This window comes from Oncorhynchus masou, chromosome 30, assembly GCF_036934945.1.
Source record: "Oncorhynchus masou masou isolate Uvic2021 chromosome 30, UVic_Omas_1.1, whole genome shotgun sequence".
Classification (NCBI taxonomy): Eukaryota; Metazoa; Chordata; class Actinopteri; order Salmoniformes; family Salmonidae; genus Oncorhynchus; species Oncorhynchus masou.
This window is the reverse complement of record NC_088241.1, coordinates 64,241,958-64,257,379: the sequence shown is the minus strand read 5'-3', so window position 1 is coordinate 64,257,379 and position 15,422 is coordinate 64,241,958. Positions and strand designations below refer to the sequence as shown.

At 41.3% G+C, this 15,422-nt stretch overlaps 1 protein-coding gene across 1 annotated transcript in view; it reads left to right on the top strand.

Moving 5' to 3' along the window:
- Positions 1-6,905: 6,905 nt before the first annotated feature.
- Positions 6,906-15,422, top strand: part of LOC135522934 (V-set and transmembrane domain-containing protein 2A-like) — a 39,235-nt gene continuing 30,718 nt past the window's right edge. The window contains exons 1-2 of the mRNA XM_064949649.1: positions 6,906-7,180; positions 11,431-11,597. Of these exons, the coding sequence (XP_064805721.1) occupies positions 7,102-7,180; positions 11,431-11,597 (246 nt within the window). The 5' untranslated portion in view covers positions 6,906-7,101. The remainder of the gene's footprint in view (positions 7,181-11,430; positions 11,598-15,422) is intronic.

Below are 15,422 nucleotides of genomic sequence, written 5' to 3'. Positions count from 1 at the left end.
GTCGGTAGAGCATGGCGCTTGCAACGCCAAGCGTCGTGGGTTCGATTCCCACTGGGACCACCCATATGTAAAAAGTAGTGGCCCCAGCCGACTTGTAAGTCGCTTTGGACAAAAGCGTCTGCTAAATGGGATATATATGATATATATATGGTTCTTTAATAAGAGACAATAAACATGAACACAACTACAAAACAAGAAACGTGAAAACCGAAAACAGTCCCGTGTGGCACAAACACTGACACAGGAAACAATCACCCACAAAATACCCAAAGAAAATGGCTGCCTAAATATGGCTCCCAATCAGAGACAACGATAAACACCTGCCTCTGATTGAGAACCAATCCAGACAACCATAGACTTACCTAGACACCTAAAAGAACACAACCCCATAAATTTACAAAAAAAAACCTAGACAAGACTAAAACACATAAATCACCCATGTCACACCCTGGCCTAACCAAAATAGTAGAGAAAACAATGATAACTAAGGCCAGGGCGTGACAACTCTAGTGATCACTATCACATAGAAACACATCAACAAGTCCCATAAAGGGCTTAGGTGCCAAGTGTTCTTTCCACATTGGTGGCATATTATTATCTTATGTTAACAAGTCTGAGTTGGAGGCGATGCATAATGTGCAGGTCTGTCTCACTGTCTGGAGGTTCTGCTGCTTTGATTGGATAGAGCACAATCAGTGCAGCTATTTCTCCCTGCATGACAGTTCTGTTAGTGGACAAGTGGGCATTATTGTAATCCAAATCCAACCCTCAGTGTAAATCTTGACGACCTCAGTTACATAAATCTTGGAATATAGTTGGGGTCATTCCACCAATTCTTTAAGAAGTGTAACTTGGTAAAAAAAACTTTTACATTTAACATTTTGTCATAAAGAGCACATTTTAAACTTCATTAAAAAAAACACGTTGTCACATCTCGAGGTTAAATAAAAATAAATGTTTATCGTAAGTACCTTTTAAATGCCAAATCAAGTAAAAGGGTTGACGATTTCATTGTAAATCAGCAATAGATCCCCTTGTGACAGGGGAATGGAACCTTGTGTGCAACAGGTGTAGTCATGGGAAGTAGAGTGCTGAGGATGCTAAACAAACCATACCTGAGGTAGGAGAGAGTTCCATCTAGTCATGGCTCTATACTGTATTGTACATCGGGGACAGTGAAGAGACCCCAGGTAGCATGTCTGGTGGGGTATGTATGGGTGTCTGAGCTATGTGATTGCACAGCCAGTTTGCTACTTTCAAAGACCCGTAGTGATGCAGTCGATCTCTCCTTTACTTTGATTCAGGAAGTTGGTTTTTGCGTTCAGTTTAATATCTTGGCCAGAGGAAGCATTAGTTTTTCAGTTCTCTCAGCATTTTACCCAGCAGGTTGACATTTATTGGGATGAATCTTGTCCTGGAGGCAGAGCTGATCGGTTTCCGCTAGATGGGCCAGACGCACAGTCAAATTTGTCTATATCGTTAAAAAAGTCACGAAAACAGTTTAAGTTTAGGGTTAGACATACAGTGTGGTTCTGGTTAGGGTTAGGTTTAACATGTTATGACTTTGAGGCTAGGCCAACGAGGGACCACCCTGCAGAGATGCCTCCAGGACAAGATTCATTCCAATAAATGCCAATCTGCTTTTGCCCAGGTGATGGCGCCATGCCATCCACAGGAAGCCAGTAGCAAGTTGGCACTTCTTCCTCTCTTGACTCATTGTAATTTCACAGGGTTCTGTAATGATGAGTTTCTGTCCAAATAAAATGATGTATTTCCTCCTGCCGTTTCTCTTGACACAAAACCATTCTTTTTTTACCTTTATTTTACTAGGCAGGTCAGTTAAGAACAAATTCTTATTTTCAATGACGGCCTAGGAACAGTGGGTTAACTGCTGGACTACCCTGCCACCCTCTCAGCTCTGCAGATTTTGCTGTGAAGAGACAGAAACATTAGATCATTTCTTCTGGTATTTCTGGTAACAGGTTCAGGAGTGGCTGAAAAATCACAACATTCACCTAAAACAAATAGCACTGTTGGGAGCTACCTAGTGGTTAGAGTGTAGAGGTGGCAGGGTAGCCTAGTGGTTAGAGTGTAGAGGTGGCAGGGTAGCCTAGTGGTTAGAGTGTAGAGGTGGCAGGTAGCCTAGTGGTTAGAGTGTAGAGGTGGCAGGTAGCCTAGTGGTTAGAGCGTTGGACTAGTAATCGAAAGGTTGCAAGTTCAAATCCCTGAGCTCACAAGGTACAAATCTGTCGTTCCGCCCCTAAACAGGCAGTTAACCCACTGTTCCCAGGCCGTCATTGAAAATAAGAACTTGTTCCTAACTGACTTGCCTAGTAAAATAAAGGTAAAATGTAAAAAAATTCGGAATGCCATAGTCAATCAGTTAACAGTATAATAATATTCGTAGTAATGGATGGCATCTTTCATTTACAACCTGTGGGTACTATGAGATTAGAATGGTTTGGAATTTATGCGAGACATCACACCACAGTCGAAAGATATATATGGCGCATTGAAATCTAGAGAGGGTTGATCTACGGATAGCTGTGATTGGCTGAGAGTAGCTGAGGGTTGGGGTTAGGGTGATAGGTGGGATTGGCTGAGAGTAGCTGAGGGATGGGGTTTAAACCTCATTATCTGTAATAGTTAGGACCAAAAAAACACCATATATCATGTATACAGTATATGTCTGAGGAAATCAAACTATATAGAAGTATCATGTATGTCAAATGCATGAATTATGTATCCAAATAGCTGCAAGAAACAATGTAACACAAAGTCAATGTTGTCCTTCGAAGAGGCTGGATGGGCCAGTAAAAATAAAGAAATAAAAACCTAGACATTGATTTAGAGAGATAAACAGATCCCATCTTTAATGAAAGTTGTCCCTTAGGGAAAAAGGAAAATAAGATCAAGTCAACCAACATGCTATTTTAGTATGACACACCACGTCTGACCAGCCCATTTAATGGTCTTTGTGTGCAGACACAGTGCTCAGGGCACACTCTGTTATCCTTGATCATGATGGTGACACAGCAAACCCTTTGTCATAGACTCCCACAAACATTATCAGTGTTGATGGTGCTCAGTCACCAACATTAGCAGTATCTATGGTGCTCAGTCACCAACATTAACAGTATCTATGGTGCTCAGTCACCAACATTACCAGTATCTATGGTGCTCAGTTACCAACATTACCAGTATCTATGGTGCTCAGTCACCAACATTACCAGTATCTATGGTGCTCAGTCACCAATATTACCAGTATCTATGGTGCTCAGTCACCAACATTACTAGTATCTATGGTGCTCAGTCACCAACAGTACTAGTATCTATGGTGCTCAGTCACCAATATTACCAGTATCTATGGTGCTCAGTCACCAATATTACCAGTATCTATGGTGCTCAATGCCTAGTAGGCCTTTACATGCTCACAGCAAGTTCTGCATGGAGAGAGTTAGAGAGAGGGAGATGGAGATGGAGAGAGAGAGAGGGAGAGAGAGAGAGAGAGAGAGAGAGAGAGAGAGAGAGAGAGAGAGAGAGAGAGAGAGAGTTGGGAGAAAGTATTATTGTCATTGAGCGCGCACTTATGAACGTGGCTGGATGTGAATGTCATTAATTATTGCAAACATCATTGCCCTGGAAAAGTGTTTAATTTTCAGATGCACTCTGCTTCACTCAAAGTGGCCCGTGCAGAATGCTCCGGTTGAGAAAATGAGATAGTGGCAAGAAACCAACGCGGGACAAGTCCCTTTAATAAGTACCATTCGCTGTCCCACACTGACTATTGCTTAGATAGTTCTGATCATCAACAACAGCAACAGTATAGTACATAACTGGATTTAGCCTGATTTAATGTAACTTTGATTGTTTATTGTCAAGGCAGAACAGACAGAGTAGAGCTTGAACCACTGGTTACAAGGAAAGCACTTCTCTGGCGGGTTCCCTCTCATTCACTACATTGGTGGCAGCAATTTGATAATCTCTCAGGCCTACACTCTTACAAAAAAAGGTGCTATCTAGAACCCCCCCAAAATATCTTCAGTGTCCCCATGGGAGAACCCTTTTATGAACCCTTTCGGGTTCTGTGTAGAACCCTTTCCACAGAGGTTTCAGAGGTTTCCTTTTTTCTAAGAGTGTACAATGCAAGTGTGCCCTTGTCTGTACTGACGCTTGTGTGCTGGCCTGTTTGTCAGGATATAAGGAATATTGGGGCCTATTTGGATGTAAGCGAACTACAGCCTCTGCCAAGAGGTCCAAATCTTATTAGGGACAGGCGTCCTGTCAACGGGACGGTTGTAAATCATGCAGCACCTTGTGTCACGATCGCAGATTTTAGAGAAACAACAAATGTCGGCATATATAAGTGTCTTATATTGGCTGAAAGCTTAAATACTTGTTAAGATAACTGTCCAATTTACATGATCTATTACTGCGAAAAAATGCCATGCTATTGTTTGAGGAGAGGTCCTAACAGCACAACACTTTTTTCACCTTGATAGGTTTGATAAATTCACCTCTGAAGGTAAAATGTGTACTTACATTCTGAAATCTTGTTCTGATTTATCATCCAAAGTGTCTCCGAGATAACATGAAGTGTTGTTTTCTTAGATAAAATCATGTTAAATTTCCTAAAAAGATCCATATAGCATATAGCATGCAAGATCGATTTTGTATTTCCAAAGAAATGCAAGATCGATTTTGTGTTTCCATTTGCAAAGAAAGGAATCTGTGAAAATCTAACCCTAAACGTTGTTTCAACCAGTCAAATCACATTTGTATTTATTCCTCTTAGATCCAAGAACATAACCAGACTTCACTATATCATTAGGGGTGTAGTATATCCTATAGGACACCATATCAGAGATCCTAGAAGGTAACCAGACTTCACTATATCATTAGGGGTGTAGTATATCCTATAGGACACCATATCAGAGATCCTAGAAGGTAACCAGACTTCACTATATCATTAGGGTTGTAGTATATCCTATAGGACACCATATCAGAGATCCTAGAAGGTAACCAGACTTCACTATATCATTAGGGGTGTAGTATATCCTATAGGACACCAAATTTGGACAGGGAGAAACGCCTTCATGACACGCCAATGATGCGAGCGATCTTCACTTGATCGACTGTAACTTTGTCAAATAAGCACCATTCGGGGTCAAACAAAGCTAGCTAGATAGCTAATGAGCTGGACTTTACCGGAACCCCGTATCTCTTGCAAAATGTAGCTGCTAACCTTGTGCGACAGCAAGCCTTTTCCTTTTGGACAAAATTATAAGAACATGGAGAGTTATGAAGTTAAGAAAACTGGTTGTTTTGCAAATGTTGAACTTATAACATGTCTACTAATACTGGAAAAGCTAAATCAAAGTCCAAGTATACAGATTTGAGGATATTCTTGCAGAAAAATATAATGTGAATGTAAATGTCTCCTTCACGATTTGCCCAAATGTACCTGGGTGACTTTACACTAAATGTCATTTAGTTTTCTCATACTTTAAGTTATCTGTCTGACCCTTAGCACATAAACCTCTGCCATCATGTGGACAGCATTGGAATTACAACCATAGTGATGGCTGGAACAGGGACCTTTCTGTTACATTTCAAAGATGGTGTAGAAGAAAAAAAACAGTTGTTTTTTTTCTCTGTATTTTCTTCTACCAGATCTATTGTGTTATATTCTCCTACATTCAATTCACATTTCCACAAACTTCAAAGTGTTTCCATTCAAATGGTACCGATAATATGCATTTCCTTGCTTCAGGGCCTGAGATACAGGCAGTTAGATTTGGGTATGTCATTTTAGGCAAAAATTGAAAAAATGGTGCCACCCCTTAGAAGTTTTTAATGGCATAGGAAGTAGCCTTTTGTGATTGACCTGTACTTGCAGGGTCTCTGGTTCAAACCCTGTCTCAGTCTCCCCCTCAATAGCTACAATATTGTTTTATAGCCTCTGTACCAGAGGGTCTGATCTGTGCCTGTTTCAGAGGTCTGACAGCATAGCTATTAATAAACATGATCAGGGCCTGCTCCAAACTTATGCGACATAAGCGATCGCTTAGGGCACCCAGCCACTTACAAAAAAATTGTCTGGGTCTAGTTAGAATAGGTGCAAGTTCGAAATTTGGTTGTGCATCAGCAGTTTTTTGACAGTCACTCAATTAGCCACATCAGCTAACAATTTTTTAGATTGGTGGGTTAGTCTAGCCAGCTATCGAAACTTGTAGTAATCATGGCTGAATACTGAACGAGCACACAGGGCAAGTGCCTACCCATTGATGTTGCTAGTCACTCTCACACAGAAATCATTAACATGATATGTCATGGCAACATTTTTAGACTTGCAGGAAATTAGCTTTAAAAAGAAAAGAAAAAAAAGACGGGAGGGGGGGGGCCCAACCAAATCTTGCTTAGGGCCCTCAAAAGGCTAGAGCCGACCCTCAATGAGATGGACACACCTACATTCCATATGTACATTCTTTATGCCACATACCACTTCAGAATCAGATACCATTTTGATGTGGTTTTGAGTGACAACCCACCCAGTTTCTTAAATGATTTGGCATGTTTTGGTTGCTGAGAAAAGTGAGCAGCTATTTTGCTCTCCTCACACAAATCTCTCACACAAATCTTGTCATGAATGCTAAAATTATTACTAGCTTTCAAAATCGTCTGTAGGCTACTCCCGCTGCTATGCCTGATAATGACTTTACTATATTACATATTTTTAAGTCTAGACTAGAGCAATTTGAAAGAATGTGGAAATCGGGCTTTGCAAAAGTGTAGAGGTGTGTACACCAAGCACACAATAGGGGAACTGCACACTGACGTTGTATGAACAGCCACGTACTGCACCGAGGGTAGAGAACAGAGGCGATTATTTCACAACACCTTGAGCGCGCAGTCACCAGTCTCTCTCTCTCTCTCTCTGCAAAGCTGACAACTTCAGGAGCCTTGCTATTGTTCCAGTATGTTTTATATTCGCCATTCTGTGTCCAAGCATATCGGCCTGGCAAGAGTTTAATTTGCTGAGCAGTTTTGGAAGATCGTTTTTTATTTCTCTCTCGGCTGATGTGACATTATCCGTCTGTAATGATGTGGACCTCTCAGGACTTTATTGGATTCGTTGTAATGTCTAGTTTATGTATACAATGTCGATTCTGCTTTGAAGGTAAGCTGAGATATATCGCAAATTCAACACGTCTATCAATTCCAATCTCTCTGGGCTTCTTCTGGGTTTAAAACAATATACATCGCATTTGAATTCATGTTAAAAGTGCGTATAACTTCATGCAGAAATAATGAATATATTACGATTGACGTAACAAATGCAACATACTTCTGGGCTATAAGATAAATGCAGAAAAAGTACCTAGTTTTGATCCAATGTTGTCCAAATGAACAAAACGCAACTGTTGATTGCATAAAATGACACCTGGATATAATTTAGTAGTTTATAATATTATTATAATTAGCAGAACCTAATTGTTGGACTATCAGGCACAGGTTGATGTCGTTGTAAGGATAACTTTGAAGAGACACTGAGCGCGACATGCATTTAAAGTAACGGATACGCAGAAACAGTGTTGGAATGGCGTAGAGCGGGCAGTAGTTATTTTTTCAGCATCATGGACGGTTACCCTGTTGACATATCAGTGAGAGTTTTCACATGTCCTTTTGTGGTTTCTCTCTACCTTTGGATCTCATCACACGAAATCTGACACATCTGCCTTGGTATTGCCACTGCCTCCCTAGCCTGTATCCCTTGAAAATGATCAGACAATGTGGTTTTTTAAGCGCAGTGTGTGTTGCGGGGGAAAACTGTAGGCTTTATTGAAATACAGTTATTGTGATGCTTAGAGTGTTTTCATGGATTAAACCAGTGTAACACGTTCCACACTTAAATATGTATTCAGATAGGTTATATGATACTGGTCTTATTGAAATTACACTATGCACATTCATTTGAATTTTAGTTATTGGAGAGTGAATCTGGGAAATGTGTTGTGGTTAAATCACGTTTATCTCATATGTCCGTGCTTTGAGAAGGGGCTGATATATGCTATATGGCGTTATGTTATGATCAAGATATTATACCCATCGCGGTGACAGTTCTAGACACATAGGAAACCCCATAATTTCAGATGATATATTTCACTAATTCGATTAACCTACACTTCTCTCACAAAATCGCATTTCCATATGTGAAATAACTGTTTGCACGTGTTGAGCTTAAATTTCACGTGAAACCATACTTTCACATGTATTAAATTAAACCACCTTTTCACATTTGAGGGAAAAAAAAACGTTTTCACCTCATGTGAATTACAGATGCAAATTTGCAGTTCCACATGTTAAAAAGGTTCACATGAAACTCGGTTATGCAGTTTCACATGTGAAAAACTTTCTCGTGTGAAAATGTCACTTTCACATGTGAAAATCAATCACATTTCAAAGTAAAATTTCCAGTTTCACATGTAAGGAAACATTTCCGTGAAAATCTTAACTTTCACATGTGAAATTGTGGTGGTGAAATAGTGTTATTCTTCTCACACTTGACATGTTGCAGTAGCAATGTTTCAACATGGAATTACAAATTCTGTAATGCCATTCTGTAAAAAGGTCACTTCGCCTACCTGAGTATAATAATTCAAGTGCATTGAAAAAATATAATTTCTTGCGGTATTTCTGAGCCATCCATCTCAGAGTTTTACTGCTACAGGTGCATGTGTCCCCTGGTCATAGGTTGGTCAGTGACCAGTGAAATGAAGCCCAGTGAAAAGAACAGAGAAGCTAGAGTTCCGTATGTCCTTATTCATCCTGTTTAACATGTCAGAATGAGTGCTCTCAGAGTTCATCAGTTAACTCCAGGAAATACACTGAAAACATCCTAAATACATGATCTATACAGCTCTACTGCTGCATCAATGCCATATCAGAACAACTTGACTTTGAGGTTAAAGTGTGTTCATCAATTTATCTGATTTTTTCTAACTGTTACTTTGAACAAAAATCAAGACGTCAATGTTCTTGTAATGCTTTTGTATAATCTTTTGTTGTTGTAAACTGCAGGTCAATTTGAGTAAATTATGAAATTGCGATAAATGGTGATTAATCACAGGAGGAAATCCTGCCATGAATTGGACAACATTTTTTAAATCGTTTGACAGCCCTGGTTGACATTAAAATGTGAAAATGCACATGTGAAAGCGTAGCGAACATGAGTCGCTCATGGCCATGTGATGATGTAGCCCTGCATGCAACGGCAAAGTTTGTGTTGTCCCTCTTGGTCTAATGGTCAAGACGTCAGGTTTTCCGGTGGGAGACCTGGCTTCTAATCCTGCCAGTTATAAGAGCATGTGAAACATAATATGGGAAATCTTGGGAAACCACGTGTCTTAGTCGTGAACAAATCCATATGAAACTTCACCTGTCCGAAAACCACATGTGTCTGTTTTTCCCATTTGATTGGTTCACATGTGAAACATGTATGTGAAACGTCAAACCTACGAAAACAACATGTCTAACTCTGTGAGAATATATATATTTCCTTTCCTTTTTGAAATCTTTCACGTGTTTCTTCGCACAGGTTTTTCACGTGTTCTCTTGATCAGATTTTCTTTCATGTTTTTTGTTGTTGTTGTTGTTGTTGTTGTAAGGGTTTATTTCTTCAACTACCATGTATTGAAAGAAGTACCTTACGCTATGACAGGTTTGTTATACAGTGCCTTGCGAAAGTATTCGGCCCCCTTGAACTTTGCGACCTTTTGCCACATTTCAGGCTTCAAACATAAAGATATAAAACTGTATTTTTTTGTGAAGAATCAACAACAGGTGGGACACAATCATGAAGTGGAACGACATTTATTGGATATTTCAAACTTTTTTAACAAATCAAAAACTGAAAAATTGGGCGTGCAAAATTATTCAGCCCCTTTACTTTCAGTGCAGCAAACTCTCTCCAGTAGTTCAGTGAGGATCTCTGAATGATCCAATGTTGACCTAAATGACTAATGATGATAAATACAATCCACCTGTGTGTAATCAAGTCTCTGTATAAATGCATCTGCACTGTGATAGTCTCAGAGGTCCGTTAAAAGCGCAGAGAGCATCATGAAGGACAAGGAACACACCAGGCAGGTCCGAGATACTGTTGTGAAGAAGTTTAAAGCCGGATTTGAATACAAAAATATTTCCCAAGCTTTAAACATCCCAAGGAGCACTGTGCAAGCGATAATATTGAAATGGAAGGAGTATCAGACCACTGCAAATCTATTAAGAACTGGCCGTCCCTCTAAACTTTCAGCTCATACAAGGAGAAGACTGATCAGAGATGCAGCCAAGAGGCCCATGATCACTCTGGATGAACTGCAGAGATCTACAGCTGAGGTGGGAGACTCTGTCCATAGGACAACAATCAGTCGTATATTGCACAAATCTGGCCTTTATGGAAGAGTGGCAAGAAGAAAGCCATTTCTTAAAGATATCCATAAAAAGTGTCGTTTAAAGTTTGCCACAAGCCACCTGGGAGACACACCAAACATGTGGAAGAAGGTGCTCTGGTCAGATGAAACCAAAATTGAACTTTTTGGCAACAATGCAAAATGTTATGTTTGGCGTAAAAGCAACACAGCTCATCACCTTGAACACATCATCTCCACTGTCAAACATGGTGGTGGCAGCATCATGGTTTGGGCCTGCTTTCCTTCAGAAGGGACAGGGAAGATGGTTAAAATTGATGGGAAGATGGATGGAGCCAAATACAGGACCATTCTGGAAGAAAACCTGATGGAGTCTGCAAAAGACCTGAGACTGGGACGGAGATTTGTCTTCCAACAAGACAATGATCCAAAACATAAAGCAAAATCGATAATGGAATGGTTCAAAAATAAACATATCCAGGTGTTAGAATGGCCAAGTCAAAGTCCAGACCTGAATCCAATCAAGAATCTGTGGAAAGAACTGAAAACTGCTGTTCACAAATGCTCTCCATCCAACCTCACTGAGCTCGAGCTGTTATGCAAGGAGGAATGGGAAAAAATTTCAGTCTCTCGATGTGCAAAACTGATAGAAACATACCCCAAGCGACTTACAGCTGTAATCGCAGCAAAAGGTGGCACTACAAAGTATTAACTTAAGGGGGCTGAATAATTTTGCACGCCCAATTTTTCAGTTTTTGATTTGTTAAAAAAGTTTGAAATATCCAATAAATGTCGTTCCACTTCATGATTGTGTCCCACTTGTTGTTGATTCTTCACAAAAAAATACAATTTTATATCTTTATGTTTGAAGCCTGAAATGTGGCAAAAGGTCACAAAGTTCAAGGGGGCCGAATACTTTCGCAAGGCACTGTATGTAGGCTGTAGTTGTGAAGAGATGGACAGACAGCGATTATACTGATTGTTTTTCTTTATCTTTCAGGAAAGTTTACGGATATCCCCTCCAATCTAACGGTGAAAGAAGGTCAAAACATTGAAATGGCGTGCGCCTTCCAGAGTGGAACCACGTCAGTTTACTTAGAGATTCAGTGGTGGTTTATAAGAGCACCAGAGGAATCCAGCAACAGCGAGGAGGAGGATGACGAAGAGGTATGCACTTGACTTGTTCCAAATAAAAGGGGGGAAAAAGCCCCCCCAAAACATTCTGAGGGACTTTCTATAAAATACGATTTGCCTTGGCCCTGCACGTTGCAATCATGACTGGGTAGTGGTGCAGTTTTAGTTTAATCCCATTCCCCACAGAAACCTCAGTGAATTCTCACATGATTGGATTATCATTACCAAGAGCATAGCCTTTTAAAATCCCTAGATTATCCTGTAAAACTTACTGTAATAAACTTTGATAACAGATTGCCTCAGCATTCCAGTGGTAAAATAATACCGGTCTGTTTAAATCGCAGCCTGTCTTTACCAAGTTGATTTAACCCAGAGCTAATTTAAGTGACTTGCATGTGTCGTCTGAGGTATGTAGAACCCTCAAGAGGCCATGCAGGAAGAAACTGTGTTCCAGAGACCCTCCTTGACTGGCATTTGTAGTGTATTTCTACACTGGATAGCTACTTACGACAGCTTTTCCTTGCAACTAATGATCAGTTACTTTGTGTTTGTGTATTATTTCGCACCCTCTTTTGAAATGGCTGGTACATTTTAGGGGGAGTTTGTCAGTTTGTCATCACAGACATCAAACAAGGAAATGTTTCCTTTGTTAAATGCTCGTCCTCCTCGCAGTGAAACCACAGTACAGAGAGGGTGAGAGAGAGGGTGAGAGAGAGGGAGAGAGAGAGGGAGAGAGAGAGAGGGTGAGAGAGAGAATGAGAGAGAGAATGAGAGAGAGAATGAGAGAGAGAATGAGAGAGAGAATGAGAGAGAGAATGAGAGAGAGAATGAGAGAGAGAGAGAATGAGAGAGAGAAGAGAGAGAGAGAGAATGAGAGAGAGAGAATGAGAGAGAGAGAGAGAATGAGAGAGAGAGAGAGAGAGAATGAGAGAATGAGAGAGAGAGAGAGAGAGAGAGAGAGAGAGAGAGAGAAGAGAGAGAGAGAGAATGAGAGAGAGAGAGAGAGAATGAGAGAGAGAGAGAGAGAATGAGAGAGAGAGAGAGAGAATGAGAGAGAGGAGAGAGAGAGAATGAGAGAGAGAATGAGAGAGAGAGAGAGAGAGAGAGAGAGAGAGAATGAGAGAGAGAGAATGAGAGAGAGAGAATGAGAGAGAGAGAATGAGAGAGAGAATGAGAGAGAGAGTGAGAGAGAGAATGAGAGAGAGAAAGTGAGAGAGAGAGAGAGAGAGAGAGAGAGAGAGAGAGAATGAGAGAGAGAATGAGAGAGAGAGAATGAGAGAGAGAATGAGAGAGAGAATGAGAGAGAGAAAGTGAGAGAGAGAGTGAGAGAGAGAATGAGACAGAGAGAGAGAGAGAGGGGCCTGTTCTTGGATATCCACATGGCTTTAAAACAGTTATTACTTGTCCATTGTTGTCACCCATCTACTGGCATTGCCAAGGCTTTGATCCTTTTGATCTATCACTCTTAGATGTCGGCTGAAGGAGCTATTGATGCTCACCGCGCCATTGCTGCTCATATGATCTAGTTATTTTCATGGTATTTGTTTGAAATGACAAGCAGTGGTTTTGTCCTGAGAGGAAAAGGTTTCGACAAGAAAAACAAGCCCAAGGAGTCGTGAAGAGGACTGTAAAAAATATGCTACGGGAAAAAAAAGTAGAGCTGAGAAAAAGAGTGGAAAAGGATTCAAAGTGAAACAGACATGGACAGGGTGCTGCAGGGTCCAGTCCACGACAACAACACAACAACTGAATCCTGCTTTAAAGGGGGGTCCACGATATCACAGTGGCATCGCAGTGTTCGTTCTGTAGCTGTCTGCGAGATATAAAGTCCCAGTGACACTATCACGTGTAGTGGTTGACATTGTCGGAAGCTCTCTGCTTTGTTTGACTGGGCTAAAATGGTGGTCTATATCCGTCTACTCATGCTGAAGAGGGAATTCATCTCTCCTCAAGGCTGGATTTATGGCTATCTGTTTAATCCACACGTCCGCAGTGTAAATCTTTACAATCCTCTTCGCTAGTAATTCTATTTGGTGTGGGATTAAGGGTTGATATAAGCAAAATGGAAAATGGGATTTCTCTCTCAAGGTAACAGTTGTGTCTTCCTGGGTCATTGAAAAAAGCCTAAATCCATTGATTGCCATTGTGTGCCACGGCCTCTCTCGACAACATAAGATGCTTTTTCTGTTTTACTCTCTGTTAAAGACAAAGTGTGACAGTCACAGACATACAGAACGTGTCCTCAGTGAGACCTGTCAACTTGTCAGGCGTGGATCAAGGAATGAAAACACTTATTTCCTGTTTCAGCAAGAAACACAATCCATAGCTGTACTCAAGCCTCTTGCACCTGAAGCTACTATCTCCTTCACCGGCCATCGCTCCTACTGCCCTAAAAGCCTTGTACCCTGTCTGTCCCGCTGTCCTACTGTCCTACTGCCCCATGAACCTTGTACCCTGTCTGGCCCTCTGTCCTACTGCCCCATGAACCTTGTACCCTGTCTGGCCTCTGTCCTACTGCCCCATGAACCTTGTACCCTGTCTGGCCCTCTGTCCTGAATTAAAAAATTATTTGGACACCTGCTTGTCGAACATCTCATTCCAAAATCATGGAGTTGGTCCCCCCTTGGCTGCTTTATCAGCCTCCACACTGCTGTGAAAACTTGCTACCATTCAGCCACAAGAGCATTAGTGAGGACAGATTGTCATTGTATGCTGAAGCGTTACGATTTCCTTTCACTGGGACTAAGGGGCCTAGCCCAAACCATGAAAAATTGCCCGAGACCATTATTCCTCCTCCTCCGCCAAACTTGATGCATTCGGGCAAGTAGTGTTCTCCAAACCCAGATTTGTCCGTCGGACTGCCAGATGGTGAAGTGCGATTCATCACTCCAAAAGCGCGATTCATCACTCCAAAGAACGCCCTTTCACTGCTCCAGAGTCTAATGGCAGAGAGCTTTACACCACTCCAGCCGATGCTTGGCATTGCGCATGGTAATCTTTGGCTTGTGTGCTGCTGTGTGGCCATGGAAACTCATTCCATGAAGCTCCCGACGAACAGTTCTTGTGCGGACGTTGCTTCTAGAGGCAGTTTGGAACTTGGTAGTGCGTTGCAACCGAGGACCTTTCTGTGAGCTTGTGTGGCCTACCACTTAGCAACTTAGCCGTTGTTGCTCCTAGACATTTCCATTTCACAATAACAGCACTTACAGTTGACTGGGACAGCTTTAGCAGGGCAGACATTTTACGAACTGAATTGTTGGAAAGGTGGCATCCTATGACGGTGCCACAATGAATGTCACTGAGCATTTCATTAAGGTCATTCTACTGCCAATGTGTGTTTATGGAGATTACATGGCTGTGTGCTTGATTTTATACACCTGTCAGCAAAATGTGTGGCTGAAATAGCCGAATCCTCTAGTTTGAAGGGTTGTCCACATAATGTGATTACATTCACAGCCAAAACAATGCACAGCCTCCCATCGACTCCGGTCTCATTATGAGACAGACACACAGCTCTAATGGATAGAATGTTTCCAGGATCAAATGACCAAGATGTCAGTGGTGGGGAACATGTAGTATAATGAAGTAATACATTTGGTGAGTTTTTTTATATTCGTCTTGTTTTGCTTCTTTCCATATCCCAACTCCCACTGAGAATGGGGTCATGGTCAGCAGTTATCAGTTGCGACAGTGGAGCAATTAGGATGAAGTGCTTTGCTTTAAGAGCACATCGACAGATTTTTCACTTTGTCGGCTCGGCGGTTCAAACTAGCAGCTTTCGGGATACTGGCCCAATGCTCTAACCGCTAGGCTGCCTGCCTGGCCATAGTGCATATAGGTTATGTCCTGCTTTCTATT